We start from the raw sequence: 27,556 nt of genomic DNA on the forward strand, positions 1-27,556 counted from the left end.
ACGAGAGGAAAGGAGAGGAGAAGAGGGGGGATGAGAAAAGAGGAGACAAAACTAGAGGAAAGGAGACAAAAGGAGACGAGAAGAGACTAGACGAAAGGAGACAAGAGGAGAGGAGACAAGAGGAGAGGAGAAGACACTAGAGGAAACGAAAGGAGAGGTGGAGGAGAGAGGAGACAAAAGAAGAGGAGACTAGAGGAGGAGAGGAGACTCGAGGAAAGGAAAGGAAAGGAGAGGAACATAGAGAAGAGGAGGAGAGAGGAGAGGAAAGGAGGAGAGGAGACGAGAGGAGAGGAAAGGAGACTAGAGGAGAGGAGACGGGTCACCAACACGCCTCCTTCCTCGTGAGCGATAGGCTCCGCCGCTCGGCTCCTTATAAACATGTTGTTGACGCCGCAGTCAGTCAGAGAGAGAACCTGCTGGTCGGCCCGTCTCCACCACCATTACACCACCACACCACCTCCTCCACCACCTCCTCCACCACCACCACACCACCTCCTCCACCTCCTCCACCTCCATCCTGGCGCGCTGCGGGAGCTCCAGCGATGTTTGCGGATATCGCGCCGTGGCTGCGCGCAGCTCTGGTCGCGAGCTCCTCTGCGCACCCTGAAGGCTCGTGAGTGAGAGAGCGAGAGAGAGAGAGAGAGAGAGAGAGAGAGAGAGAGAGAGAGAGAGAGAGAGAGAGAGAGAGAGAGAGAGAGCGCCTCCACCTCGCGCAGTTCAACTTCTCCACAAGTCCCGACACACACATACGCGCGCGCGCGCGGGGGCGAGTAGAGTAGCGCCACCTTAACCCGGAGAGGCTCACCTGCGACGGCTAGACCCATGGAATAATAACGATGGAATACCTCTGGATCCTGCTGTCTGTGTGTCTGCAGCTCACCTTCCATCCAGGTGAGGCGCGAGGCGGGAAGGGGACGGAGGGAAGGGGCGCGTGACAACTTGTTGCTGTTTTATGTGTGTTTTTCCCCGCACGGGACCGCGGTGCGGCCGTCGGCTCCCTTTGATAATCCACATCACAGGGAGTTGCGGCGGCGTCGCCATTCGCGCGGAGCTGTTTTCTCCCGAACCCACTTTTGTCTTTGTTCCGGTGCAACGAGAGCCCGAAGTCTCTGAAACCCGACGAGGGGAAGCGGACACTTCGGCTCTCGATGTCTGTGGTGTTTTTAAATTATTCACGAGTTAGGAGCAGGACGCCATTAATACAAACACACAGCGAAAAAAAGCACCGGGGAGCTGAGTAACAACAACACTGGGACTTGTCACACACACACACACACACACACACACACACACACACACACACACACACACACACACACACACACACACACACACACACACCCGTGTTGGAGCTCCAGGGTCGCGGCAGGTTCCTGCAGGTTCCTGCCGCACATTAACCGTCTTTATGGAAATATATATGTCCGCAACTCCTGATTCCAGGGAAGCATGCAAAGCCGCCGCTGGCGGACCCACAAGTGGTTTGTGTGCCTGTGTAATCCTTCATTTCGGGTGAATAATGATGAACACGTGTGGCAGTTAATGGAAGCAGTTAATGGAAGTGAAGGTCTCGTCTGGATGCAACACGTTGCAGCCATTACACGGAGCTGGCGTCGTCTGCCGCTAATTGGCTTTTTATTGCGCAATGTCTTGTTAGTGTTACTGCAGGTCTCAACCTTCTAGGACTTGTTTACTCGGTCTGTGCGCGAGCCAACCGTTTTATCTCTTCGTGTGCGTGTGTGTGTGTGTGTGTGTGTGTGTGTGTGTGTGTGTGTTTGGGGGTGAAGGGGGGGAGTTGCCAGACTTTTCTCTCTCGAGGAAATTGGGTGGGAAAAAGCTGGCTCGCGCAAGCGTGTGCGTCGAAAAAAAACCAAGTGTTTCTGTGCAAACTCTGCACGCGCTCCTTTAGCGCAGGAAAACAAACTATCCGATGCGTCCGTGTCCGTGTCCATGGCCGAGTCTTTACGCAGCGCGTGCTCGTGCTCGTGCTCGCGCTGTGACGCCCGTGAAAAGTTTGAATCGCCGCACAATCAGCGCGTCTTCATCTGATGGGACTCCATGAAGGCAACCTTCAGATGCAGAGCTCGTGTAGCGAGGCCGTGACGTCATAATCACGCTCCTGGCATCAGAGAGACGCCGTCGCGTGCTGCCCTGTGATTCTATAACATTGAAGCGTTTCTCTTCCTAAAATCATCATCATCACTTTCTCATTGATCTGAATGTTTTGAGGTCGTATCAAAAGGGGGGACGGGAGGATTTGGACGTCACGATTTAAACTTTAAACACTCCATTCGCAGTCTGAAGAGTCTTCTTCTACACGCGGGCCAGAACCCTGAAGGAACCTGGAGGTTAATTACACAATTATTTATCCTCAGGTCGGCTCGCCGAGGCTCTTTTTTTACGAGCCGGAAAAAACTGTAGGTTTCAAAAGGTCCAGAGGGGCTCCTGCGATCGGCTTACGTTCCAAACCACGAGGGGTCTGCGAGGTTGTTGTCAGATAACTTAGGTTTTTAAACCACGAGGGGTCTCGGGGCCCTTCGTCAGCTGACGTTTTAGCTTCCAAAAGGGTCTCTTTGGCCCTCACGCTGACGGCGGGAGGCGTCTGGAGGCTCCTGGCTTCTGTTTTAACCATCAAAGGGACGTCTGGGACCCCTCACACCATATGCTCTAAAAGGGGCGCTAGCGGTTTACCTCACGCCGCCATACGGACTCTCGGGGGGCCTTATGGTCAGATGGCTCCGTGCACACTGCCCCCCCCCCCTCCTCCTGGCTTTCGGCTTCATCCCACGGTGTCAAGAGGTTGAGCCTCTTCACCCGTACTGATGCGATGTAGTTCAGCTGCAGTCACATGGAGGAAAACTGCAAAAAAAAACTGCTTTTCTCAAATGATCTTAAATCACATTTTTGTGACAAACATCCGACTCAAAGGTCCCAAAATACGTCTTGAGGGTTCAAGCTGTAGTGGTTTTTTGTGAAACTTTTACTCATGAAATGCTGCACGCCTCCCGCTGCGCACGGCTCACAGCATCCTCACGGGGTCGTGACCCCACGCCGAAGCTCACGGGCTTTTTGCTTTGTGTCGTGAGCCGTTGTGGGGTTTTGGGAGCGACTGCTTTAACTAAAGCAGCGTTTACAGTTTATTGATGTTGGCAGCTGTGTGTTGAAAAAAAAAAACCTCACGATGAATTATGAAGCCAGAACAAATCCTGCTTTTTATTTTTTTTTAAATATAATTTGGTTTTCTTTTGGATCAGAGAACGTTTCAGTGCATGAATCTTTGCCGATGTTGACACATTTAACCCCTCTAACGTTACTCAACTTTGAGGTTTTTAGATAATAAATAATGTGATTATATCTGTCATCACCAACACGCCGCCGACTGTGGACACCTTTAAACTGTTACAGTTAAACTGTCAGACCACAAATACAATGCAGACTTCTTCTGTTATTTGTGAGGAAATGTCGAAGTAAAAAACATGTTTTTGTGCAGTTACTTATTGCCATGTTTAATCTTTATTTAAGAAAGGAAACTTTATCTTAGTTACTTTAATCCAGGTGGCAGCCTTCAGTTCTACCGAGTGAAGCTGATGCTTCATGTGTTGAAGCTGCATTCTCTCTCCTGACCACCAGGGGGCGACTCCTCTGGTTGTATAGAAGTCTATGCTTCATGTGTTGAAGCTGCATTCTCTCTCCTGACCACCAGGGGGCGACTCCTCTGGTTGTATAGAAGTCTATGCTTCATGTGTTAAAGCTGCATTCTCTCTCCTGACCACCAGGGGGCGACTCCTCTGGTTGTATAGAAGTCTACGTTTCATGTGTTAAAGATGCATTCTCTCTCCTGACCACCAGGGGGCGACTCCTCTGGCTGTATAGAAGTCTATGCTTCATGTGTTAAAGCTGTATTCTCTCTCCTGACCACCAGGGGGCGACTCCTCTGGTTGTATAGAAGTCTCTGCTTCATGTGTTAAAGCTGCATTCTCTCTCCTGACCACCAGGGGGCGACTCCTCTGGTTGTATAGAAGTCTACGTTTCATGTGTTAAAGCTGCATTCTCTCTCCTGACCACCAGGGGGCGACTCCTCTGGTTGTATAGAAGTCTACGTTTCATGTGTTAAAGCTGTATTCTCTCTCCTGACCACCAGGGGGCGACTCCTCTGGCTGTATAGAAGTCTACGTTTCATGTGTTAAAGCTGCATTCTCTCTCCTGACCACCAGGGGGCGACTCCTCTGGTTGTATAGAAGTCTATATAAGTGACTCTACTTCTCTCTTGATGTATTCCCTCAGTAAACATTGTAAACATGAGTTTATGTCTCAATCTCTAGTTTCAAGTCTTCTTCTATACAGCACGATGTTCATTTAGTAGATTATGGTCTGTTAGACTCAAACAGACGCTTTAGGGGGCGGGGCTACCAGGTGATTGACAGGTCGACACCAGAGACGTATACACACGACCGGCGGCTACGTCCACTGCTTGTACGCCGTCTATATTTGACTCCTCCCTCTCCCCTCAGGCCACACTAAGCCCTCCATCTCGCCCGCCGGCCCGCACCTTGTCGCCCCGCTCAACGCGCCCTTCGAGCTGCACTGCCAGGGCGACGAGGAGATGCAGTGGCAGCGGGAGGACCGGCCCAAGGTGCGCGGGGAGAGGCGGGTGTCCGGCATGTCCACGCTGCGCATCCCCCGGGCCCAGCCGGTCCACATGGGCCGCTACATCTGCCTGGAGGAGAGCACCAAGGAGCACGCCTCCATCTACGTCTACGTGAAAGGTACAGAGCAGTGTGTGTGTGTGTGTGTGTGTGAGTCAGTGTGTGGGCGTGTGCTCCGGAGAAAAGGTGTTTGCCTCTCTTTGCCTCCGACAGGTGTAGCAGAAGCCGTAAGTATTTACCGAGTGCACGGTTCGGTGTGTTTCTTCATCTCCACCTCTGTGTGACTGCATATCTCCTGGCCGGCCGCCATCACTGCAGGCGAACATCATGTGCTCATCGTTTGCAGAAGAAAGACACACACACACACACACACACACACACACACACACAGCACCTCTACCAGAGGCTCCAACACAAGTCCACTGACATCCGGACGGTTTGAGCGTTTGCAGCTTGAGGTATAGGAGCTGGAGTCGGGTCGTCGTTCCTGGCAGATCACGAGATCCTCGTGTCTGATAGTTCCGCTAATTTAAAGAAGGAAAAAACAGATTTTATAGACGTAATCCTCTCCGATCTGAGGTCTGGAAGGCGGACGAGCAGCCGGTGCGTCTGGCCGTCTCTGCTGCGTCTTCGTGGACGGAGGATGTTTATTTAGCTTTTTCACTAAAACACAGCTAAATGCACTTGATGTGCATGTGACATGATGAAGCATGTGACTTCAAAGGAGGGGGAGTTAATGTGTGCATTCATGGCAATGCCCCAAACTCAGCGTGGATATCCTAGAGGCAGGGATTAAGGAGCCTGTTCAGACAGTTCAGCAGGTTTCCAGCTTAAGAAACTATAAACTCCACCCTACCTGGGTGTTAATAGTCCAGTTTAAACGAATAAAAACACTTCCTGCTGTTGTCTGACTCAGGCTGGTGAAGTCATCCAGCTGCAGGTGACCTTCAAAGATCACCACACCGAGAACTGAAGCCAACGACCTCCATGGAGACGAGCGGACCATAAACAGCATTAAAAACATGTGGTTTGAGGTCATGATGAGAAGGGGTTGTAACTTTAAGTGTCTAAAGAAGACAGCGTACCCAATATACTGCTCATCCATCACCCGCTCGCTCTAACAGGAGCGCATCGAGCCAGCTGCGGTAATTTCCTCGTAATCAAATGGCGAGAAGTCATAAGTAACACAGCGGTGGAGCGCGTCGGCGCTGCTCCTGATCTCAAAGCGAAGCTTCCATGGTGGTTTTTTTTCATGCAGCTCCTCTCAACGCCTCCGTTTCCTTTTTTTTTTTTTTTTTTATTTTCTTTGGCAGATCCCGACAATCCCTTCAGAAAATCGATGGTGTTCAACATCCTCACCCGAGTGGGAGACAGCGCTTCCATCCCCTGCCTGGCAACGGATCCGAGTCTGGACCTCCTGCGCCTGGAGACGTGCTCGGGCCGAGCGCCGGCCCCGGGCCTCCGGTTCACCGCCAGCATGGAGCGCGGCGTCGTCATCCACGACGCGCAGAAGGCCTTCGAAGGGTGCTACGTGTGCACGGGGCGGCTCGGGCGAGAGGCCGTCCGGTCGCACGACTACTACCTGACCGTGAGACCAGGTAACGCAGCGCTAAGACGCGCATGCGTCAGGGTTGTTTACTGGCCTGGAACAGTCCTTGAAGGAAGAAAAAGTCCTCAAAAGTGTAGTAAAAGTTGTGTGAATGTGTTATATTCATGTGTTCATGACGTTCATTCACGCTGAGTTTGAAATAATGAATCTGCTTTTAATAGAAAGAGGCTCAAAATATCAGCAGCATACATACAGGCATCTATATAAATATATAAATGTTTATTCTTTCAATCAAACTATTGTCTCTCATTCATTTGAGTCATTTAAGGTTTACTGTATGCTTTGAATCCTCATTGTTAGTTTAAATACTACATTTTATCACTTTTTACTGTTCACACACACATTTCACACAATGTTTGCTCATGGAAATGTGGTTAAAAGTCATGGAAATGTGGTTTAAAGTCATGGAAATTGGGTTTAAAGTTATAGAAATGTGGTTAAAAGTCATGGAAATTGGATTTAAAGTCATGGAAATTGGATTTAAAGTCATAGCAGCACTAGCAGGGAGCTAGCAGCAGCGCTAGCTAGCTAAAGCGGGGACACCCACCGAAGGTAGTCGCGGCTTGTAACCCAACTTTTACGATATATATTTTTTTCCTAAATTATGATCAATTAAATCAGAGAATTCATTTGATATAAAGAAGAAAACAAATATTTACATTTACATATTTACCACAAAGGAGTTGACCACAGTCATGTTTGTTGTTCCATAATTGCATCTCGTGGTGTAATCGAGGTTAATTCTGACACGTTTGTTTGTTTGTTTGTTTGTTTTTGTTGTTTTACTTTCCAGTCCCGGTCGCTCCTCCTGTGATCGAGATGCAGGGAACCAAACGAGTGATCCTCACGCGGGACGAGAGCCTCTCGCTCGCCTGCAACACCACCAACGTCAACGCGGAGATCGAGATCAAGTGGGTCGCCCCGCCCGGCTCGGTGAGACTCCCTTCCTCTGCCGTGTGCTGTTGGTGGACGAGTCCACGAGAGAAGCTCTGAACCTGAGCAAAGATCGTAGTGTTAGACCTCCTAAAAGCTACTCGGAGGAACTTTCAGCTGGTTCTGGATCAGTTTGGTCCTGGTCCTCTGTAGTCTCAGTGTAGTCCTGGTCCTCTCTAGTCTCAGTGTAGTCCTGGTCCTCTATAGTCTCAGTGTAGTCCTGGTCCTCTCTAGTCTCAGTGTAGTACTAGTCCTCCATAGTCTCAGTGTATTCCTGGTCCTCTGTAGTCTCAGTGTAGTCTTGGTCCTCTATAGTCTCAGTGTAGTCCTGGTCCTCTGTAGTCTCAGTGTAGTCCTGGTCCTCTCTAGTCTCAGTGTAGTCCTGGTCCTCTCTAGTCTCAGTGTAGTCCTGGTCCTCTATAGTCTCAGTGTAGTCCTGGTCCTCTGTAGTCTCAGTGTAGTCCTGGTCCTCTCTAGTCTCAGTGTAGTCCTGGTCCTCTCTAGTCTCAGTGTAGTACTAGTCCTCCATAGTCTCAGTGTATTCCTGGTCCTCTGTAGTCTCAGTGTAGTCCTGGTCCTCTATAGTCTCAGTGTAGTCCTGGTCCTCTATTGTCTCAGTGTAGTCCTGGTCCTCTCTAGTCTCAGTGTAGTCCTGGTCCTCTATTGTCTCAGTGTAGTCCTGGTCCTCTCTAGTCTCAGTATAGTCCTGGTCCTCTCTAGTCTCAGTGTAGTCCTGGTCCTCTATAGTCTCAGTGTAGTCCTGGTCCTCTCTAGTCTCAGTATAGTCCTGGTCCTCTATAGTCTCAGTGTAGTCCTGGTCCTCTCTAGTCTCAGTGTAGTCCTGGTCCTCTATAGTCTCAGTGTAGTCCTGGTCTTCTAGACCTTGCTGCAGTAAAATTAGAGGTTTTCTAAAGGGACCCTGGTGCTCAGAGGCACTACCACTTTAGTCCACAGGGATCAGCACTAAATAAAAGTTCCTTGGAGTAGCTTTAAAATGAAGACTCAACCACAGAAACACCAGCTGTAGAACCTGGGTTCTGGTCCCTGAAGGTCCAGAACCTGGGTTCTGGTCCCTGAAGGTCCAGAACCTGAGCGACAATCAAGAGGAAGTAAATAAAGTATAAATAATAGACAGGTGACATAATAAAGTATTATATCACCTGGTATCAGTGGTTGTTTGTTCTTATGATCGAGAGTGAAAGCGGTCAAAGTTCTCGCTGTCTAAGCTTCAGGATCTCGGCTGTGTGTGTGTGTGTGTCTGTGTGTGTGTGTGTGTGTCTGTGTGTGTCTGTGTCAGTGTTTGCTTGGCGAGGATAGACCGGCAGACAGGGTTAATCTCTAGAGATCTCTGGGCGTTGACAGGGTGCCGTCTGGTATCCACAGCAACCAGCAAAGGTTGACGGCGCTTCTCGCATCCTGGCGGAGAACTTCACCCACGTGCGCGGCGCCAGGCTGCACATCGCCGCCGTCGGCCACCAGGACGTCGGGCGGTACCGCTGCGAGGCCCGCAACGAGAAGGGCGTCAGCTCGCAGTCGGCCTGGCTCGATGTGTACGGTGAGTACGCCGAGGAGTCAGTGTCCCGTCTCTTTGGGTCGTCCAGGTCGTTCAGGTCTTTGAGAACTTTGAGGTCTTTGAGATCTTTGAGATCTTTGGAGTCTCTGAGGTCTTTGGGGTCTTTGAGATCTTTGAAGTCTTTGAGATCTTTGGGGTCTTTGAGATCTTTGGAGTCTCTGGTGTCTTTGGGGTCTTTGAGATCTATGAAGTCTTTGGGGTATTTGAGATCTTTGGGGTCTTTGAGGTCTTTGATATCTTTGGGGTTTTTGAGGTCGTTGAGATCTTTGAGGTCTTTCAGATCTTTTGGGTATTTGCAGTCTTTGCAATTTTTGAGATCTTTGGGATCTTTGAGGTCTTTGAGATCTTTGAGGGTTTTGGGGGTCTTTGAGATCTTTGGGATCTTTGAGGTCTTTGAAATCTTTGAAGTCTTTAAGATCTTTGAGGTCTTTGAGATCTTTTAAGATCTTTGACATCTTTGGTGTCTTTGGGATCTTTGAGATCTTTGAAATCTTTGAAGTCTTTAAGATCTTTGAGGTCTTTGAGATCTTTTAAGATCTTTGAGGTCTTTGGGGTCTTTGAGATTTTTGAGATCTTTTGAGTCTATGATGTCATTGGGGTCTTTCAGATCTTTGGTGTCTTTGAAGTCTTTGGGGTCTTAAAGGTTTTTTAGGTCTTTGAGATTTTTGGGGTCTTTGAAGTCTTTAAGATATGTGAGATCTTTTGAGTCTTTGAGGTCTTTGAGATTTTTTAGGTCTTTGGGGTCTTTGAGGTCTTCAAGGTCTTGGATCCTTTCCGACCACTTAAATTATTGTTTCACCCCAATACAGACGGACTAAATTTCCCTTCTGCATCTCCACTTTTCCTCCAGAGAAAGGATTCATCCACTTGGAACCCACGACCAACGAAACCATCCACGTCCGCTCGGGCGAGAGCCTGACCCTGGACGTGGACATGGAGGCTTACCCGAAGCCGCACGCCTTCTCCTGGAGCTTCATGGGCCGCGAGCTGAGGAACACCACGGACCACGTGATCACCACGCACAGCCACGAGTACAGGTGCGACAAACACACACACACACAAACACACACACACACACACATGACATTTTACCACCCAGACGCAAAATGTTCATTAACCCCGGCGGGTGGAATTTGACAGCCGTGGTCGAGAAATACAGCTGGATCCTAAAAAAAGCTCCGGGGGTTTGCGTTCAGGGGAACTGTCAGAATATAAATGGCTTTCACAGGGAAACGAAACCGTGAAATATCAGCGGCATTGCCTCCGCGCTCGCAGACGAGCAACATTACATAAATATTTAACCCGAGGCAGCAGGTTTAAGCTCAATGCATTTCGGGGCTCAGGCGTCACGGGTGTTTTTCGGGAACAATCGCTTCTCGAGACGTGTGAAGAATTGGCAAATTAAAGGGTGTGCCGGGGAGCACAGCAATCAATAAATCAATACTTTAAAAAAAGGTCTCCGCCCGCATAATTGGGAATTATTTCGGGAATTCGGGGTGCTTGAAAAGCGCAAAAAGGCAAATGAAAGACTGTAAATCTGACATGAAAATGTCAGACATTTTCTTTATCTTTTGTCTTTTTCTTTTTTACTGCTGATTCTTAAACATTGATAAGCACATTAAGATAAAATATAACTTTATTAATCCATGCTTGATGCATTGATGCTGAGTAAAAAGGTGATTGCTTCGTGTTCAGGTACAGCAGCGAGCTGCGGCTGGTGCGACTGAAAATGTCAGAGGGCGGAGTTTACACCTTCCAGGCCTCCAACAGCGACGCTTCAGTGAACCACACGTTCACCATCTTCGTGATCAGTAAGTTGTGTGTTTGTTTGTGTGTGCCTGCGTTTAAAGGTTGTCCCCCTGAGCCACATAATGAATCGCGCCGCTGCATTAATCTCCCGGCGTGCGCCGCGCCGGAATGAGTTTCTATCGATTGATTTTCGGTGTGAAACGAGATCCTGATCTCGACCTCGGACTCGTTATTCGTCGGTCACGCCTCAGCCGGCGTTCTGTGTTCCCCGTGACTCATTCTGCGTTTGATAGGTAAACCGGAGATCGTGTCTCACGAGGGTCCGGTGGACGGGCAGGTGCGCTGCGTGGCCGAGGGCTTCCCCGCCCCCCAGATCACCTGGTACTACTGCGAGCAGCCCTACGCCAGGTGAGCTGTGTGAAGGTCATTTGCTTTCTCGCGGTGAGTGATCGGGTTCTGCGGGACAATTTTATTTCAAAAGTCATAGTGGTTTCATTGTTTTCCTGTTTTTCGCTTCTCTCGCTGGTTTTGCAGTGGGCGGGGCTAAAGTGGGCGGAGCTGATGCGTTTTTTAAGTGTCAACTTTGATTAAAAATAAGTCAACTTTTTGGATATGAGCGAGATTCCCCAAAAATGCTTCCTGGAGCGTCAATAAAACACCTTTTTGGAAAGATTAGGACCTAAAAAATCACAATAAAACAAAGTCTTGGTCTGTTACGAAGAAGTTTCAGTCAAAAAAACTGTGTCGTTTGGTTCTAAAATGGAAGAATTACGTATTTCATGCCAAAAGATTGTCTGAATGGGGCATGCTGGGTTTCCAAAAGGTTAACAATACAGATACATACTTATTTGAGTATTATTAAGGGGCTTAAGAAGCCTTAAAGATGAGAAATGAATCTAAATATTTCCTCTAAGCTTTATCCACGTGCATTCATATTCATTGGTGACGGTTTCCCTTTATTTCGCTGTTACCATCATTTATCAGATTAATAGAAAACATGAAATAGCAAAGACAGAAGACGTTGGGGTTTCATGAGAAGGGCACTGACATTTAAGAACCACAACCCAAAGTAATTACAGGAAAATATACAATCGAAAAATAAGAAAAACTGCAGAACAAAAAGTCGGACGGACCATTTCAGAGCCCGGGGGAGAACATTTTGTTGTTTCTCTGACTCCAAAGTGTGAGTTTTGCAATCCTTGAGCACTTCTCTTCCCGCCTCATTGCTTCTGGTTTTTCTTCCTCGGGCCCCCGAGGGCTCCGGCCTTCTTGACACGATGTAATGCATCAGATGGACCCGTGTTGTTTGCTCACCTGCTCAGGTGAGTGCAGCTCAGAGAGGACGAGGCTGCAGGCGACCGAGCAGAAAGGGAACTATCGATGGGCTCCATGGTTATTCTGATTCAAAGTATTGCCAAAGAAAACGTAATTTTAAGACTTATTTTGCATGGATTGCGCAACCTGGCATTGCTTATTGGGGCCGATTGTCTCCAACAAACACAAATCCAATAGAGCGCCGCAGGATCGAGCCCCAACTCCAGGAAATGAGTCAGCATTTTCTTTGCGCTTCCTGGTCCCTCGTGTTTCTGATCAGACGTCTGAAATAAAATCTGTCGACCACAAGCTGAAGAGATTTTAACGGTTTCTTTTCTGATATAAAATACTTCAGTTAAAAAAAACCCTCGAGGTGAATTTAGACGCGTTTAAGAGTCAAAAGGAGACGACTAAGCGTCCTCACTAGGACACAAGTCCTTCAGCTGAGTGGAGGAGACGTTAAGTCATGTGACCTGGTGGAGTTCCTCTATAATATTAAGTCATGTGACCTGGTGGAGTTCCTCTATATTCAAGTCATGTGACCTGGTGGAGTTCCTCTATATTCAAGTCATGTGACCTGGTGGAGTTCCTCTATATTCAAGTCATGTGACCTGGTGGAGTTCCTCTATATTCAAGTCATGTGACCTGGTGGAGTTCCTCTATTACATGAAGTCATGTGACCTGGTGGAGTTCCTCTATATTCAAGTCATGTGACCTGGTGGAGTTCCTCTATATTCAAGTCATGTGACCTGGTGGAGTTCCTCTATTACATGAAGTCATGTGACCTGGTGGAGTTCCTCTATAACATGAAGTCATGTGACCTGGTGGAGTTCCTCTACAACATGAAGTCATGTGACCTGGTGGAGTTCCTCTATATTCAAGTCATGTGACCTGGTGGAGTTCCTCTATGACATGAAGTCATGTGACCTGGTGGAGTTCCTCTACAGAGTGATATAAAGTCATGTGACCGTGTTGGAGTTCCGCCATAGCCAAAGTCTCGCCATAGCCAAAGCTCCTCCGTAATCTGTGCGTGGATACGAGGCGACGATCGGGCGCCTCGCATCCATTTCAGATCTCCACCTCTTGCACCTGGAGGGTCCTGAAGGTCACACCAACGACACGCTGGATCCCGCCAGGAGCGATGATGGGCGGTGGAACGCGGCATTGCCGTGGCGGCGAGGGGGTTGTCCGCCCGGCGTTGACGGCGATAGGCGCAACCCCGTCACGTGACAATGGGATCGGAAAAGAATTGACTTGTGATTGGCGGAGGAGGCCTCAGCGGAGACGTCTGCCCGGATACCGGCTGGACGCAGGCGGCGCCTCAGCTCCTGTCAAACATAAAGCGCGTCCAGAGGAGGGAGGGGTCACCCGGGTTGCTGTGGCAACAACCAATCCCTGAGCAGCACAGGCAGTGAATCATAAGTGATTATCCAAATTCCAGCGAGTAATTCTTTAATGCTCATGACGTACGCGCACGTCAATGTACAGGACGAGAATGAGCCCTGTGGACGGAGACAACGGCTGCTCCTCACGGGGCCCTGGGAAGGAACCTCCACCACTGATATACTTCTGGTGGACGCGTGGTCCCCTGGTTGTATAGAAGTCTATGCTTCATGTGTTGAAGCTGCTTTCACTCTCCTGACCACCAGGGGGCGACTCCTCTGGTTGTATAGAAGTCTATACTTCATGTGTTGAAGCTGCTTTCACTCTCCTGACCACCATAGGGTGACGCCTCTGGTTGTATAGAAGTCTATGCTTCATGTGTTGGATCAGGATTCTCTCTCCTGACCACCAGGGGGCGATTCCTCTGGTTGTATAGAAGTATATGCTTTATGTGTTAAAGCTGCATTCTCTCTCCTGACCACCAGGGGGCGACTCCTCTGGTTGTATAGAAGTCTATGCTTCATGTGTTAAAGCTGCATTCTCTCTCCTGACCACCAGGGGGCGACTCCTGTGGTTGTATAGAAGTCTATGCTTCATGTGTTAAAGCTGCATTCTCTCTCCTGACCACCAGGGGGCGCCTCCTCTGGTTGTATAGAAGTCTATGTTTCATGTGTTAAAGCTGCATTCTCTCTCCTGACGACCAGGGGGAGACTTCTCTGGTTGTATAGAAGTCTGTGCTCATGTGTATCAACGAGGTTGACTCATGGCAAATTCAGGCGTGAGGTGGAGTGTATAGAAATAAAACCACTGAATATATGAACCATAACACGACAGTAAAGTGTTTTTCCAGAGAAACTCTGGGGAAATCAAGTGAAGACAACCGCAGACAAACTCCCGTGATCCCTGTTTGTCTGACACGCGTGTGATCTTCCGGCCTCCAGGTGCTCCCAGCAGGTGAACGCCACCCAGGAGGAGCGCAACGTCATCACCGTGACGCTCGTCAGCCCCATGTTCGGCAAGACGGAGGTGGAGAGCCGCGTGAACGTGAGCCGCGGCCGCTTCAGCACCCTGGAGTGCGTCGCCACGGTGGAGGGCGAGCAGGCCTACACGCTGTTCTCCATCAGCGGTGAGTCCGACGTCACACACACACACACACACACACACACACACACACACACACAGTCAAATAGAGGCCACGTGGCGGTTAAAGAGGCGCCGGTCGGTCTCGCGCTTTGTTGCTGGTCTTGACGTAATCCCTCCGCACGTCGTCACCTTCAACGGCGAAGATCTCCTGTTTCAAGAACTTTAAATTCAGAAAAAAAACAAAGTTATCTTCTCAGTTAACCGCACTTAATCCTCAATTCAAAATATTTACTACCAGCGTGGACTGGAGGGGTCGGGGGGGTCGGGGGGTCGAGGATTAACCCCGTCGGCACGGTCCGAGTCGCAGGTCTTATGTAATCTGTTAGGTAAACATCGGCGAGGAGAGACACCTCGGCCGTGATTGGCCGCGATGAGATGTTGTCGCTCGCGCCGAGGAATTAGTCCCATTGTTTACTTTATGACTCCAAATCCGCTCTGTCGTCAACGGCTTCCCCATCTGTCCTCAAAGTGGCGTGAGCCCAGCGAACTGAAAGTACGGCCTCGGCCCGGAGACCCCGGGTTTATGAAGTGTGTGTGTGTGTGTGTGTGTGGTGGGGTTTAGTGGGTATGTGGGCGGGCATCATGAGGGAGGAGAGTGTTTGTGGCCAGGCTCTTTTTTTTTTTTTTTTTTGTGTGCAGCATCTTTATTCGAAGCGCTTTGCAGAGCGAGCGGCAGACCAGGCGGAGGCGCAGGGAGCTGGGAGCGCAGTGGGAGTCCTGGCGGCGGCCGCCGGCAATCCGTTTCAGATGGGGAGGAGGGGGGGGGGGGGGGAGGAGGGAGGGGGGGCAGCGGGAGGCCTCGGAAGGTGTCGCACCACGCTTTAGAAACCACTGACAGGTTTACAGGGGATTAGTTCCTGCAGACGCTGCATTCTCAGATTCGAAGTGGAGAGAAAGCTTCTTATCTCTAAAGAGCTTATTACACCCCACTGTACAGAGGAGCAAAACAATAAGGCATCACAAGCAGCCGCACACACACACACACGCACACGCACAAAAGGAACAGGACAGCGATTACGGGTAATTACTCGCCGGCACAGCTGTAAAAAAAAAAAAAAAAAAGCTGCGGAAAATACGGTAGAAGATGGAAACTGATGTGAAAAGCGGTTCGAAACTCAAAGTAAAAATGCAGAATTTGCAAAACAAAAGGAAAGCAGAGGCTGTGTTTACACGTGTGACTGGATTAGTTGGCTGTGATTTGACCAAAGTGAGCTTCACTGTGACTTAGCCCTCCCTGGCTTAGCTTAATGCCCCTCTGCAATGTCATGGAGAGTGTAAACACGGCGGGGCAATATTATCACGAAGATATCGCCTTAGATTCTGGAGAGCGTGGTGCGGCCGCCATGTTTTTATGTGCTCGACATGGCTGTTTGTTTAGTTTGTGGACGTTTAGTCGCCGGTTAATGATTCACGACGGTCAACATTAAGAATCATTACCCCAAAATAAACGGGCCTTAAAATAATGAATCTGCTTTTAATAGAAAGAGGCTCAAAACATCAGCAGCATACAAACAGGCATCTATATAAATGTTTATTCTTTTAATAAACTATTGTCTCTCATTCATTTGAGTCATTTAAGGTTTACTGTATGCTTTGAATCCTTATTGTTAGTTTAAATACTACATTTTATCACTTTTACACACATTTCACACAATGTTTGCTCATGGAAATCTGGTGGAAAGTCATGAAAATTTTGTCAAAAGTCATGAAAATTTGGTTAAAACTCATGAAAATTTGGTTAAAAGTTATGGAAATTTGGTCAAAAGTCATGAAAGTTTGTTTAAAAGTCATTGAAATTTGGTGAAAAGTCATGAAAATATGGCAAAAAGTGATGGAAATTTGATTTAAAGTCATGGAAATTTGGAAAAAAATCGTAAAAATTTGGTTAAAAGTCGTGAAAATTTGTTTTAAAGTCATGAAAATCTGGTTAAAAGTCATGGAAATGTGGTTTAAAGTAATGGAAATTTGGTAAAAGGTCATGGACATGTTGTTTAATGTCATGGAAGTTTGGTTAAAAGTCATGAAAATCCATTGGTCAAAATGTGTATGAACCTGTATTTGTATTGTGTATTCAACCTTTTATAGAGAACTTAAACAAATGAAGTTTTGGCTCAACTGAAACTTCACTTGTGGTGTTTTCTCTCACGTTTCCTGCCGCTGCAATGAAGCGTCTCTGTTCTCTGAGTAAACCCGGCGTCATGGCTTCTCTCTCTGCAGAGAGAACCGTTCCCCACGACCTGTTCACCCCTCTGCTCATCGGCTCCGTGTCGGCGGCGGGCATCCTCTGCCTCGTCCTCGTCACGCTGTTCTACAAGTACCTGCAGGTAGGACGCGCGCCGCGCGGCCACGCCCCTCTCCGATGACGACGACGACCTCGTCGTCAAGCCGTACCAGCGAGAGAAAAAAAACCACACGGTAATTCATGTGTGTTGTTTTTTTTTTGCCTGCCAGAAACCCAAATACCAGATCCAGTGGAAGGTCATCGAGGGCATCCACGGGAACAACTACGTGTACATTGACCCCACCCAGCTGCCGTACGATCACCAGTGGGAGTTTCCCCGAAACAACTTGCGTTTTGGTGAGCGCCCCCCTAAGCTCCTCCCCTCCCAAATGATCCCTAATCTGTCATCTCTGACGCCGCCAGCTAGTTTCATGAGTTGTAAATCATGGCGGCGGCAGAGCGGCGCAGATAAACGGGGGTTTGTGTGAGTAACAGTGCAGACGGCGTGACATCACCGCCGCCCGCCTCGGGGGGGGCGACTTCAATGCTGATTGACAAACGCTGTGTTTTCTGTGTGTGTGTGTGTGGACACGGCACTTCAGCCATGTGTGTGTGTGTGTGTGTGTGGTCACTAACCAGTTTCACAGCTCATTCATGACAAAAAAAAAACCCGCTCCCTCACTGCAAACACGATATTGTTGACATATTCTGGGTGTTGTTTTTAAAGAAAAACCCTCCTCAAACAGGATCCTGCGTGTCCTGGTGCCTACGTACACAGCCCGGGGGCTCAAACCGGTGTTGTACTGGGAACACTGGCACGGGGCCACGGTGTGTTGGAGGGAAACAGGACGGAGGAATAACAGTTTTTTTTCTTCCTTCTCTTCCTTTCGTCTGCGTCTTCTCGTCGCTCGCAGGGAAGACGCTGGGATCCGGCGCTTTCGGGAAGGTGGTGGAGGCCACGGCGTACGGACTCTCCGAGGCGGATTCGGTCACCACGGTGGCGGTGAAAATGCTCAAATGTAAGACACGCAGCGGGAGAACTTTATTTAACTAATAACACAACGACACAGGGCAAAGAAAAAGACACAAAAATAGCCACACAGTTGCAAAATTGGGAGGCAAATATGAGGGATATTTGCAGTATTGAAGCAGCAAAAGGGACAAGAGGCGTTAAGAAAACCACAAAACAAGTATAGTAAGTCATCATTAAGTAAATAAGTAATGCATAAAAGCCAAAATATAGATTCAATAGCGTTCACATTTACTGCTCATATGATGTATGAGTGTTGACATTGCACAGCGGCAGACATTGATATTGGAGAATTTACGACCTGAAAGCAAAGGGAAGTTAAATTCAAAGTGCAAGGGGAGGCGACCGGCGTATATATTATAAAGCATAGTTCAGACACATCCAACGTTACCTGTTGAGTCTCGTAGCGCGCGCTTAGACGCAGCTAGCTCGGAGGCTAACTAAACCCATGCAGGGCTGCAGGACCTGCACCCTGTGAAACGTAAAAGAAACATGAAAGACAGTTCCTGACGGTGCTAAAAACGAGCCCAGTCCCGTTTTTTCACATTTTTTGTGACCAGATGTGCTTTCCCACGCCGTGACAAGACAATACGTTCATTTAGCTGCTGGCTATTTAGCTAGCTAGCTTGATGAGTCCACCGTGCTTTCACGCTACAGGTACAGAAAATTAGAACGACTGCTGGACCTGGTCTGCACTACTTTAACACGTCAATACTGTTTTTAAAATTAGCGTTCGTGGCGGCAGATTCCCTTTTAATTAGCGTATGCTAATTGTTAGCGCTCTCAGCGAGCATGCTGATGCTGTTGTTATGAATATTGCTCGGAAGGAAAGCTATAAAATGGTCTGTTTTGTTGACAAAATTCAGTATAAACAACAATAAACGTTTGTGAACTTCAGTTGACGTGCGAGACTGAGATATCTGTACGCTCGCGATTAGCATATTAGCATAAACACTTCAGTGCCGAATTAAAACAGGTAAAAGGGCGCTACTCTTTACTAATACTCCTAATATTAACCAAATAAACATTAAGTACAGTGGGCATGGATGTCGTGTGTTGGCCTAATGTGAGGAAGAACATTACTGGGATATATTATCAAGTATTTATATAAATGTTTTTGATGTGTGCTTAAATGTTTGCGGTCAAATTCATATATATATATATAAAACATACCTGTGTTCTTTTACATTAAAAGAATATGTGCAATATTAAGACTCAGCAATCGCAACACCTGTCTATAAATGACAGTCTGTTGGCCGGAAGCCATTTTGGCTGTGAGACAACGAGCTAGCAGTTCGCTGTTTAAAAGTATGAATAAATAAAAGTGATACAGGTCTTCAGAGACAGGCAGCAATGACGTCTATATCCTTATTTGACAGCTTGCACGCTGCCCGTCAAATAACCATATTTAACAAGCACCCTTTGTATCATTTATTAGCCTCCAGCAACGAGCACAAACACCACATGGCATCACGTACGCATGCTACTACTCGAGCTGCCGATCAATCTTTTTTTTTTCATGTTCCCCGTCCCCCCAACAGCGAGCGCTCACGCCACGGAGAAAGAGGCCCTGATGTCGGAGCTGAAAGTCCTGAGTTACTTGGGAAACCACATGAACATCGTCAACCTGCTGGGAGCCTGCACCGTTGGAGGTGCGGCGGCCATCTTGGCCCTTTGTGTTAATGGCTCCCAATCGGGAGATTTTCAAGGAGGCGACTGCATTTCGCCGCGGTTTCTCGGCGTCACCGTGGTTCCTCTTGTGCTCCGCAGGCCCCACCCTGGTGATCACGGAGTACTGCTGCTTCGGCGACCTCCTCAACTTCCTGCGCAGGAAGAGGGAATCCTTCATCTGCTACAAGCAGGAGGAAGACTGCTACTACCGCAACGTCATGCTGCAGACCGACGCAGCTGGGTCAGGTTCTTTCTTGTGTCTTAAAGAGTGGTGTTCTGTGAGTGTGGGGAGAACAGGCGCTAGTATTTACTATCCAGAACGTGCGTAGGAGGGAGGGTATTTGGACGACTCGAGCGCCGATGTGTGTCCGTGCTCGGCTGAGACCAGACTGCTCCTTTTCCTCTTCACAGTAACAGCTTGAACGGCTACATGACCATGAGGCCTTCTGCTGCTGGCAAGCTGCCGTTCGGCTCGTCCTCCGAGAAGAGGCGCTCACTACGCAAAGGCAAGCGAGCCAGCCATTCATCAAACATCCTAAAATACACGGGGAAAGAGAAGAGCAGCGGACTCTTTTCCGCTTTACTAACAAGAAGCGCCGTCCTCGTCCTTTTTGTCCTCTCAGGTGGCTCCGACGAAGAAGACGTGGAGAGCGAGATGTTCGACGAGGATGGTCTGTCTCTTGACACCGAGGACCTGCTCAGCTTCTCACACCAAGTGGCCAAAGGCATGGAGTTCTTGGCCGCCAAAAATGTGAGCAGCGGCCATAATGGCCGTCACACAGCAAGGGTTCTTCCCCCTGTTTGTTGCATTTACACTTTTTCTTGCTTGGTTTTGTCTTAAATACTTAAACAAAGAACGGAAATGTGAAGCACGGTGAAAAAGAGACTTACAGAAACAGCGTTTGACAACGTCAAAGGAAAGTCAATAAGGAACGTTTGTTGTCGTGGACGAGCAAACGAAACGTGAATATGCAACGCGAGTAAGAAATTCTAATAATGGGTGTCGATGAAGGTGCCTGGATTAAAGTTATGTTTACTTAGTTAAGTTCTTATTTCAAGCCCAACAATGATATCTTTCTTAAACCCAACTAAAAGATTGTGTTGCTGTTACATAACGTTCATTTTGTTGCACACTCAACGTTTGTTTGGTTACACACTTAACATTCATTTTGTAGCACAGTTAACGTTAGTTTTGTTGTATTTTAAGGTTGTTTTGTTGCACACTTAACGTTTGTTTTGTTGCACACTTAACGGTCGTTTTGTTGCACATTTAATGTTAGTTTTGTTGTATTTTAAGGTTGTTTTGTTGCACACTTAACGTTTGTTAGTTGCACACTTAACGTTAGTTTGTTGCACACTTAACATTAGTTTTGTTGCACACTCAATGTTAGTTTGTTGCATTTTAAGGTTGTTTTGTTGCACACTTAACATTTGTTTGTTGCACACTTAACGTTTGTTTTGCTACACAGTTAACGTTAGTTTTGTTGCACTTAACGTTTGCTTTGTTGCACACTTAACGGTCGTTTTGCTACACAACAGTTCACCTCAAACAGACTGTGTGTCATCGATCCGCCGCGTCAGGTTTAGAGGCCTTCGCAGTGGGTTTTATTATTGAATAAAACTCTAATGGAAATTCCACCAATTGAGATGCGACAGCGCGGATCGTCTTTCCACAGCTAGTAAACGGATCTAAAACGCATGTTGGAGCACACTGCTGAAAGATTTATTATCGGTGGAGTCGAGATCGCGTGGCCGGTAAGCTCCTGTATCTGATTCCGTGGTTGTGTGTTACAGAGTCGAGTGTGGAAATACAGCACCAAACTGCATTAGAAGAGGCACCTCATCCATGCCTGATGATATTATATTATTGATTGGTCACGGATCATTGGATCTTAACGGTAGTGGTGCATTTGTTTCTCTCTCTCTCTCCAGTGTATCCACAGAGATCTGGCTGCCAGAAACATCCTCCTGACTCAGGGACGAGTTGCAAAGATCTGTGATTTCGGCCTGGCACGAGATATCAACACGGACTCCAACTATGTCGTCAAAGGCAACGTAAGTCTGCACCGAAGACGCGATTTTATGGGAATGTGACCTCTGCACGCCTTTTCATTGTCTGCAGTCAAACCCCGAGCTTTAGTTTCCTGGGTTCAAAGGGTCCAAACAGATTTGTAGAGTATTGATGTGGTTAATTGGTTTGACCCCGCTTAGTCCATCGTGTCTTCACTTGTCAGAGCCACTGTGTAAGCAAACTTCTTCCTTAAAGGCTTTTCCAAATCACTGTAAAGCTATCTTGAGCTCCACGCTTGTTAAGGCAAGACACTGCTGGCAAAACACAATTATTCACACACCGATCAATTTTGAGATTAAGGGATTGTCAGACTAGTGGGAAAAAATAGACGTTTGTGTTTATTTTACTCCTGATACTCGTACTTAGTACTTAAGCATTGCATATTTAAACATAACATTTCAGAAAACTTAGCAACACAATAATTAATCCTCTTAATGTCACGGATGAACTGGTGAAGTTTCATGCTGATATATATGAGCATAATGGGTGTTTGTTGGTGTTTAAAAGTATTTTCTGATTTTTAAAGTGACACAAAGAGATAGCATAAAATCCCTCTGTAGAAACCTTTGACTCGAATATGTCGACAACATGCAACAAGAATTTTGCAGCTGACTTCATCCAACGCTCAGATTTATGAACATTTGCACATGTTAACAAGATAATGCCTCACATGTTTATTTAACACAACCTTTACAAAAACCTAAACAAAACATCATTTTACTAATCTAAGAAATCTAAACTAGGGACACTTCATTGTGAAATTAAGTAACTAGCTATAGCGGGTAGCTAGCTATAGTTGTAGCTAGCTACAGCGGGTAGCTTGCGGGTAGCTAGCTACAGCGGGTAGCTTGCTACAGCGTTAACTAGCTACAGCTAGTAACTAGCTACAGAGTGTAGCTTGCTACAGCGGGTAACTAGCTACAGTGGGTAACTAGCTACAGTGGGTAACTAGCTATAGCGGGTCGCTAGCTACAGCGGGTAGCTTGCTACAGCGGGTAGCTAGCCACAGCAGGTCTCTAGCTACAGCGGGTAGCTTGCTACAGAGTGTAGCTTGCTACAGCGGGTCGCTAGCTAAAGTGGGTAGCTTGCTACAGCGGGTAGCTAGCGGGGACACCCCTCCGAAGGCAGTAGCGACTTGTAACCGACTTTTTTTTTACGGTAAAGAATCGTCCATCGTAACCAAAGCGCGGCCGGCGAGATGTCGGTTTCCAAAGAAGACGAAGCTCGAGGCCTCGGGTTTCAGTTCGCGTCCCGTCAGTCGGTCTGCGAACACCGTCGGCTCCAACAATAATATTTCATTCAACTCATTACTCTCAAGACGTAGCATTATTTCACACCCTCTGGTTCCTGGCGAGCTAGTTGTTTTTCTAGCGTGTGATAACATGCATTGTTTTTACAATCAACACTTGAAATTCCAAGGTAGTACAAAATGTCCACCATACTTTGGTGTTTCAGTTTTTTTCACCCTCTTTACTTCATTCAACTGATCTCGAGAAGATAATATTTGGGTGACGGGAACGGAGACATGTTCATTTTGCATTTTTGTTTTCACCGCAAGCTGTCAGGTATGAGCTGAGCTCCGAGTGCTTTTTTGTTGTTTTTTTTAGATCCTCAGGCGATCAGCGTTATTGAGTGTGTGCATACCTGACATATATTACAGTCAGTTCATTTAGCAGCACTCAGTCAGTCGCGTCTCACCCCAAACAGTCGACGTTGATTTATTTGTATGTGTCTCTGCAGGCTCGTCTGCCCGTGAAGTGGATGTCTCCAGAAAGCATCTTTGAGTGTGTGTACACGTTCGAGAGCGACGTGTGGTCCTACGGCATCTTGCTTTGGGAAATCTTCTCTCTCGGTGAGTCCATCCATCTGTTTTTTTGATCTTCTATGTGTTGTTGTTGTTGTTTTCAGCGCTGCACAGTGTAAACCAAATCTAAAACAAAAACCCCTCAGGAAACAGTCCTTATCCCGGCATGCATGTGGACGCCAAGTTCTACAAGCTGATTAAAGAAGGATACAGAATGGACGCTCCGGAGTTTGCGCCCGGAGAAATGTGAGTGGAAAAAGATCCCAGGAGAGATGTTGTGAGATGGTGAGAGATGGTGAGATGGTGAGAGATGGTGAGATGTTGTGAGATGGTGAGAGATGTTGTGAGATGGTGTGAGATGGAGAGATGGCGAGAGATGGTGAGATGGAGAGAAGGTGTGAGATGGTGAGATGGAGAGATGGTGTGAGATGGTGAGAGATGGTGAGATGGAGAGAAGGTGGGAGATGGTGAGATGGAGAGATGGTGTGAGATGGTGAGAGTTGTGTGAGATGGTGAGATGGTGAGCAACACCAATGAGGTGCCTCTGCGTGCCTCTGCAGGTATCAGATCATGCGGTCCTGCTGGGACCCCGACCCCTTCAACAGGCCGCCCTTCAGGAAGGTCGTGGAAAGGATCGAGCAGCAGCTGACCGACGCCACGAAGCACGTGAGTTGAGCTCCTAAAGCTCCTTAAAAAAAATCCTGAAATACTCCTCTCGTCTTCTTGTAACTGTTTCCTGCTTCTCTTCTGCAGCAACATGTTTTCCTTTGTGTGGCTCGGTGACGCTTCACTTCTCGCTTTAGCGCTCGCACATAATTCAGAATAAAGATCAGGGCGGCGCCAGCGGCAGATGTGTTCGTCTGATTTAATCACGCTCACACGCTGACGTTGCTGCCCTCCTGCTCTCTAAGAAACACCTGCGTTCACATGAGCAACGTTTAGCCTGCGAACGCGTAAGGTCTAGGCTCCAGGTAAACGGTGTGGAAGAGCAGATGAGGCGGAATGCATTGGCTGCAATGCATTCTGGGAACCGATTTTACATTCAGATTAGGCGATTGTAGACTCGTACGTCTTTCGTGCTAACATGCTAAACTAGAATGGTGACGATGGTAAATAACAAACCCGAAACCCTCTTGGCGCTCGGTCTTTATGCTAAGCTAACTGGCTCAAGTCTTTATGCTGAACTAAGCTAACTGCCTCCTGGCTCCAGTCTTAATGCTAAGCTAACTGCCTTTTAGCTTTCAGTCTATATGCTAAGATAACAGACTCCATTCTTTATACTGAACTAAGCTAACTGCCTCCTGGCTCCAGTCTTAGTGCTAAGCTAACCTACTCCAGTCTTTATGCTGAACCAAGCTAACTGCCTCTTTGCTTTCAGTCTTCATGCCAAGCTAACTTGTGTTGAAGTAAGCTAAGTGAGCTGCCTATTAGTTCTCAGTCTTTATGCTAAGCTAACTGACTCCAGTCCTTACACTGAACTAAGCTAACTGCCTTCTGGCTCCAGTCTTAAAGCTAAGCTAACTGTTTTCTAGTCTTTTATTTAAATTAAGCTAACCCTCTCCAGCCTCCAGTCTAAATGGTATGCTATGCTAAGCTAACTGCCTCCTGGCTCCATCTTTGTAATTTAAAGGCGAAATGTGAAATGAAACTCATCAAGAAAGTGAATGAGCTTCATTTCTTCTCCGGATGTGAAATTATTCCTTTTATCTGCATCATGTTTTGACAAATAAACCTTTTTCTGAGACAGGAAGTGAAAGAATATTAAACGATGTCCTCTCTCTCTCTCTTCAGATCTATCTGAACTTCAGCCCGAAGCTTCCTGCGACGCCCAGAACCGGAGGCGGCGGCGAGGAGGAGGAGCCCGGTTCGCTCCGCCGCCTCGACCCCGGCGCTGCGACCCCGACGCAGCCCCTCCTGGTCCACCACGAGGTCTTCCTGGAGGGGACGACCCTCAGAGCCCACCGGGTGTGAGTGAGGACCCCCCAACACCCAGCACCCCCACCGCCCCTCCCCCTCCTGCCCGACACCAAAGTCCGGCTGCCTCATAAAGTGCCTGTAATGTTCCGCCACAACAACAAAAAAAACCAACAACCATCCCGCCCACCAGAACCCGGGCCGCAGCAGACGGCCGACTGTTGACCCGCGACCCGAAAACGACCACGGACCCGACGGCTGCGACCGGCGCCGTCTCCACTTGTTGCCTGCGCGGCTGCGGGGAGGACAGTTGGACTAATGCTCCCCCGCTCAGAGCAGAGGAACCGGTCGGGCACCCGGGGGTGCAGGGACGCCCGCCCGTCTGAAAACTGTCACGTCTGGCTTCTTTTTTTTTGGGTTCAGTTACATTTTTCCTACACATTTCATAAAGGTCGTTCGGTTTCTTTTTCCAGTCATTGGAAAACACTTTTTTTTTTACTTTATATTTTATCTCTGTTGTTTTTTTTGCTGATATTTATGTAGCGTTTTCGTCTTTTTTTGGGGGGGTTTGGCTGTTGCAATTGTTGGAGTAAAAGCACTCGAGCCACTTGAACTTCATATCTTCACACGACACATAACGCAGCTTTTTTTTAACTCTTTCATTGTCAGTATTATTTCCAACTGTTCAGATCTACGTTGAAATGAAGGAGATACTTTATTTTCGGGGGCCAATGTGAGTCTAGGTATGGAGACACTGGTGTATAAGCTATAGGCGGCATGGCCCGGTCATGCTCAAGAGTCCATAAGTGCTTCAAGTCGATTAGGAAAAAAATGCATTTCTGCTCTTTTTTCTTTATTTTTATTTTTTTTTAAATGTCTGATGTCGCTACCTAGAGAGCTAACTAACTACTGGATCTGTGGCTCCGCCTACTATGAATATCACACACACACACACACACACTCGGTTGTCTCTGGAGATGTGGACGCGGTACGCCAGCTTTCCATTCGATGTGCTTGTCGACTGTATTTGTGCACATATCTGTAGGTTGTGGTGTCGCTGCAGGTGTGTGGTTTCTTTCTTTTGGACTGCTGGAGAGATCTCTTGTAAAAGTGTAAATAACTGTTCATGGTTCATGTGGTTTGCTCTCCCGCCACGACCAAGTGTATGGTCTTTGTTTACAAGCATGGTACTGCCATTACTGAGTTGTGTGTTGTTGTTTTTTTGGTTTGTTTTTCTCCTCCTCTGCTTTTTCACCTTCTCCCCCTTCATTCTGCTTTGGGCCAGGCGGGCTGTGTTTTTTTTTGGTTGTAGCTCTCTGTTGTACAGTGAAGATAAAGTCGAGGCCCATTAAGTGAACGGCAATATTGTTGTGAGTCGACAACACAGCGGGCCCTCCCCCACCCCCCCAACTCGTCAAAAAACAACGTTTGGGCTGCAAATTAACTTCATGAAATAACAAGCGAGATAGTCCACAGTTCCTCATCCTGGGGTTTTTGCAACGAGTGAACAGGAAGTGACCATATTAGGACTTAAGAAGAGTGATGTAGAGACACCTGTCAATCACCTTGTAGCCCCGCCCCTAAAGCGTCCCTTTATTATGGTCTGTTTGACTCTGACAGACCATAATGTACTAAATGAACATCATGCTGTATAGAAGAAGACTAGAAACTAGAGATTGAGACATAAACTCATGTTTACAATGTTTACTGAGGGAATACATCAAGAGAGAAGTAGAGTCACTTATATAGACTTCTATACAACCAGAGGAGTCGCCCCCTGGTGGTCAGGAGAGAGAATGCAGCTTTAACACATGAAGCATAGACTTCTATACAACCAAAGGAGTCGCCCCCTGGTGGTCAGGAGAGAATGCAGCTTTAACACTTGAAGCATAGACTTCTATACAACCAGAGGAGTCGCCCCCTGGTGGTCAGGAGAGAATGCAGCTTTAACACATGAAGCATAGACTTCTGTACAACCAAAGGAATCGCCCCCTGGTGGTCAGGAGAGAGAATGCAGCTTTAACACATGAAGCATAGACTTCTATACAACCGAAAGAGTCGGCCTTGTGGCCCCGGTCAGTAGAACTTATGGCAGTAAGAAACGTTGGTTTGCTTCTTTAGAATCGGTTGTAGCTGCCCGGTGGAAACCAAACTGACGCTGAAGGGGATGTATTTGACGAGTCGGGTGGAGGTGGTGGTGGGTGGGGGTTGTCTTCAAGGCTCCACGCTCGCTGTGTTGCTCGTCTCATTGTTCTTAAACCAGTAGCTGGTTTCCCAGCAGCCCCTCCAGCTGTTTCCTCCACCAGATGTGGGACTTTTCAGAGCACCTCTCAGCCAGTAGTCTGCACCAGTCCCAGACCATTATGACCCCCCTCCTCCCAGTGGTGGACGAGGATGTGAAGAGCACCAGGAAAGTGTCCTGTTGAGTGTATGGATGCGTGCGTGTGTGTGTGTGTGTGTGTGTGTGTGTGTGTGTGTGTGACTGCAGAACTAAAAGA

At 47.8% G+C, this 27,556-nt stretch overlaps 1 protein-coding gene across 1 annotated transcript; it reads left to right on the plus strand.

Moving 5' to 3' along the window:
- Positions 1 to 646: 646 nt before the first annotated feature.
- kita (KIT proto-oncogene, receptor tyrosine kinase a) lies at positions 647 to 26,798 on the plus strand. Its single transcript, XM_068592828.1, has 21 exons — positions 647 to 891; positions 4,509 to 4,763; positions 5,957 to 6,241; positions 7,046 to 7,185; positions 8,569 to 8,740; positions 9,609 to 9,795; positions 10,454 to 10,569; positions 10,801 to 10,915; positions 14,146 to 14,330; positions 16,565 to 16,671; positions 16,799 to 16,925; positions 17,483 to 17,587; positions 19,140 to 19,250; positions 19,369 to 19,510; positions 19,681 to 19,775; positions 19,893 to 20,020; positions 21,202 to 21,324; positions 23,081 to 23,192; positions 23,291 to 23,390; positions 23,705 to 23,810; positions 24,936 to 26,798. Exons 1-21 carry the CDS (start codon positions 837 to 839, stop codon positions 25,113 to 25,115), a joined length of 2,946 nt encoding a protein of 981 aa, XP_068448929.1. The 5' UTR covers positions 647 to 836; the 3' UTR covers positions 25,116 to 26,798.
- Positions 26,799 to 27,556: the final 758 nt, after the last annotated feature.

The sequence above is a fragment of the Clinocottus analis genome, unplaced genomic scaffold (assembly GCF_023055335.1).
Source record: "Clinocottus analis isolate CAN_PGR_092001 unplaced genomic scaffold, fCliAna1.0.p SCAF_28, whole genome shotgun sequence".
NCBI lineage: Eukaryota > Metazoa > Chordata > Actinopteri > Perciformes > Cottidae > Clinocottus > Clinocottus analis.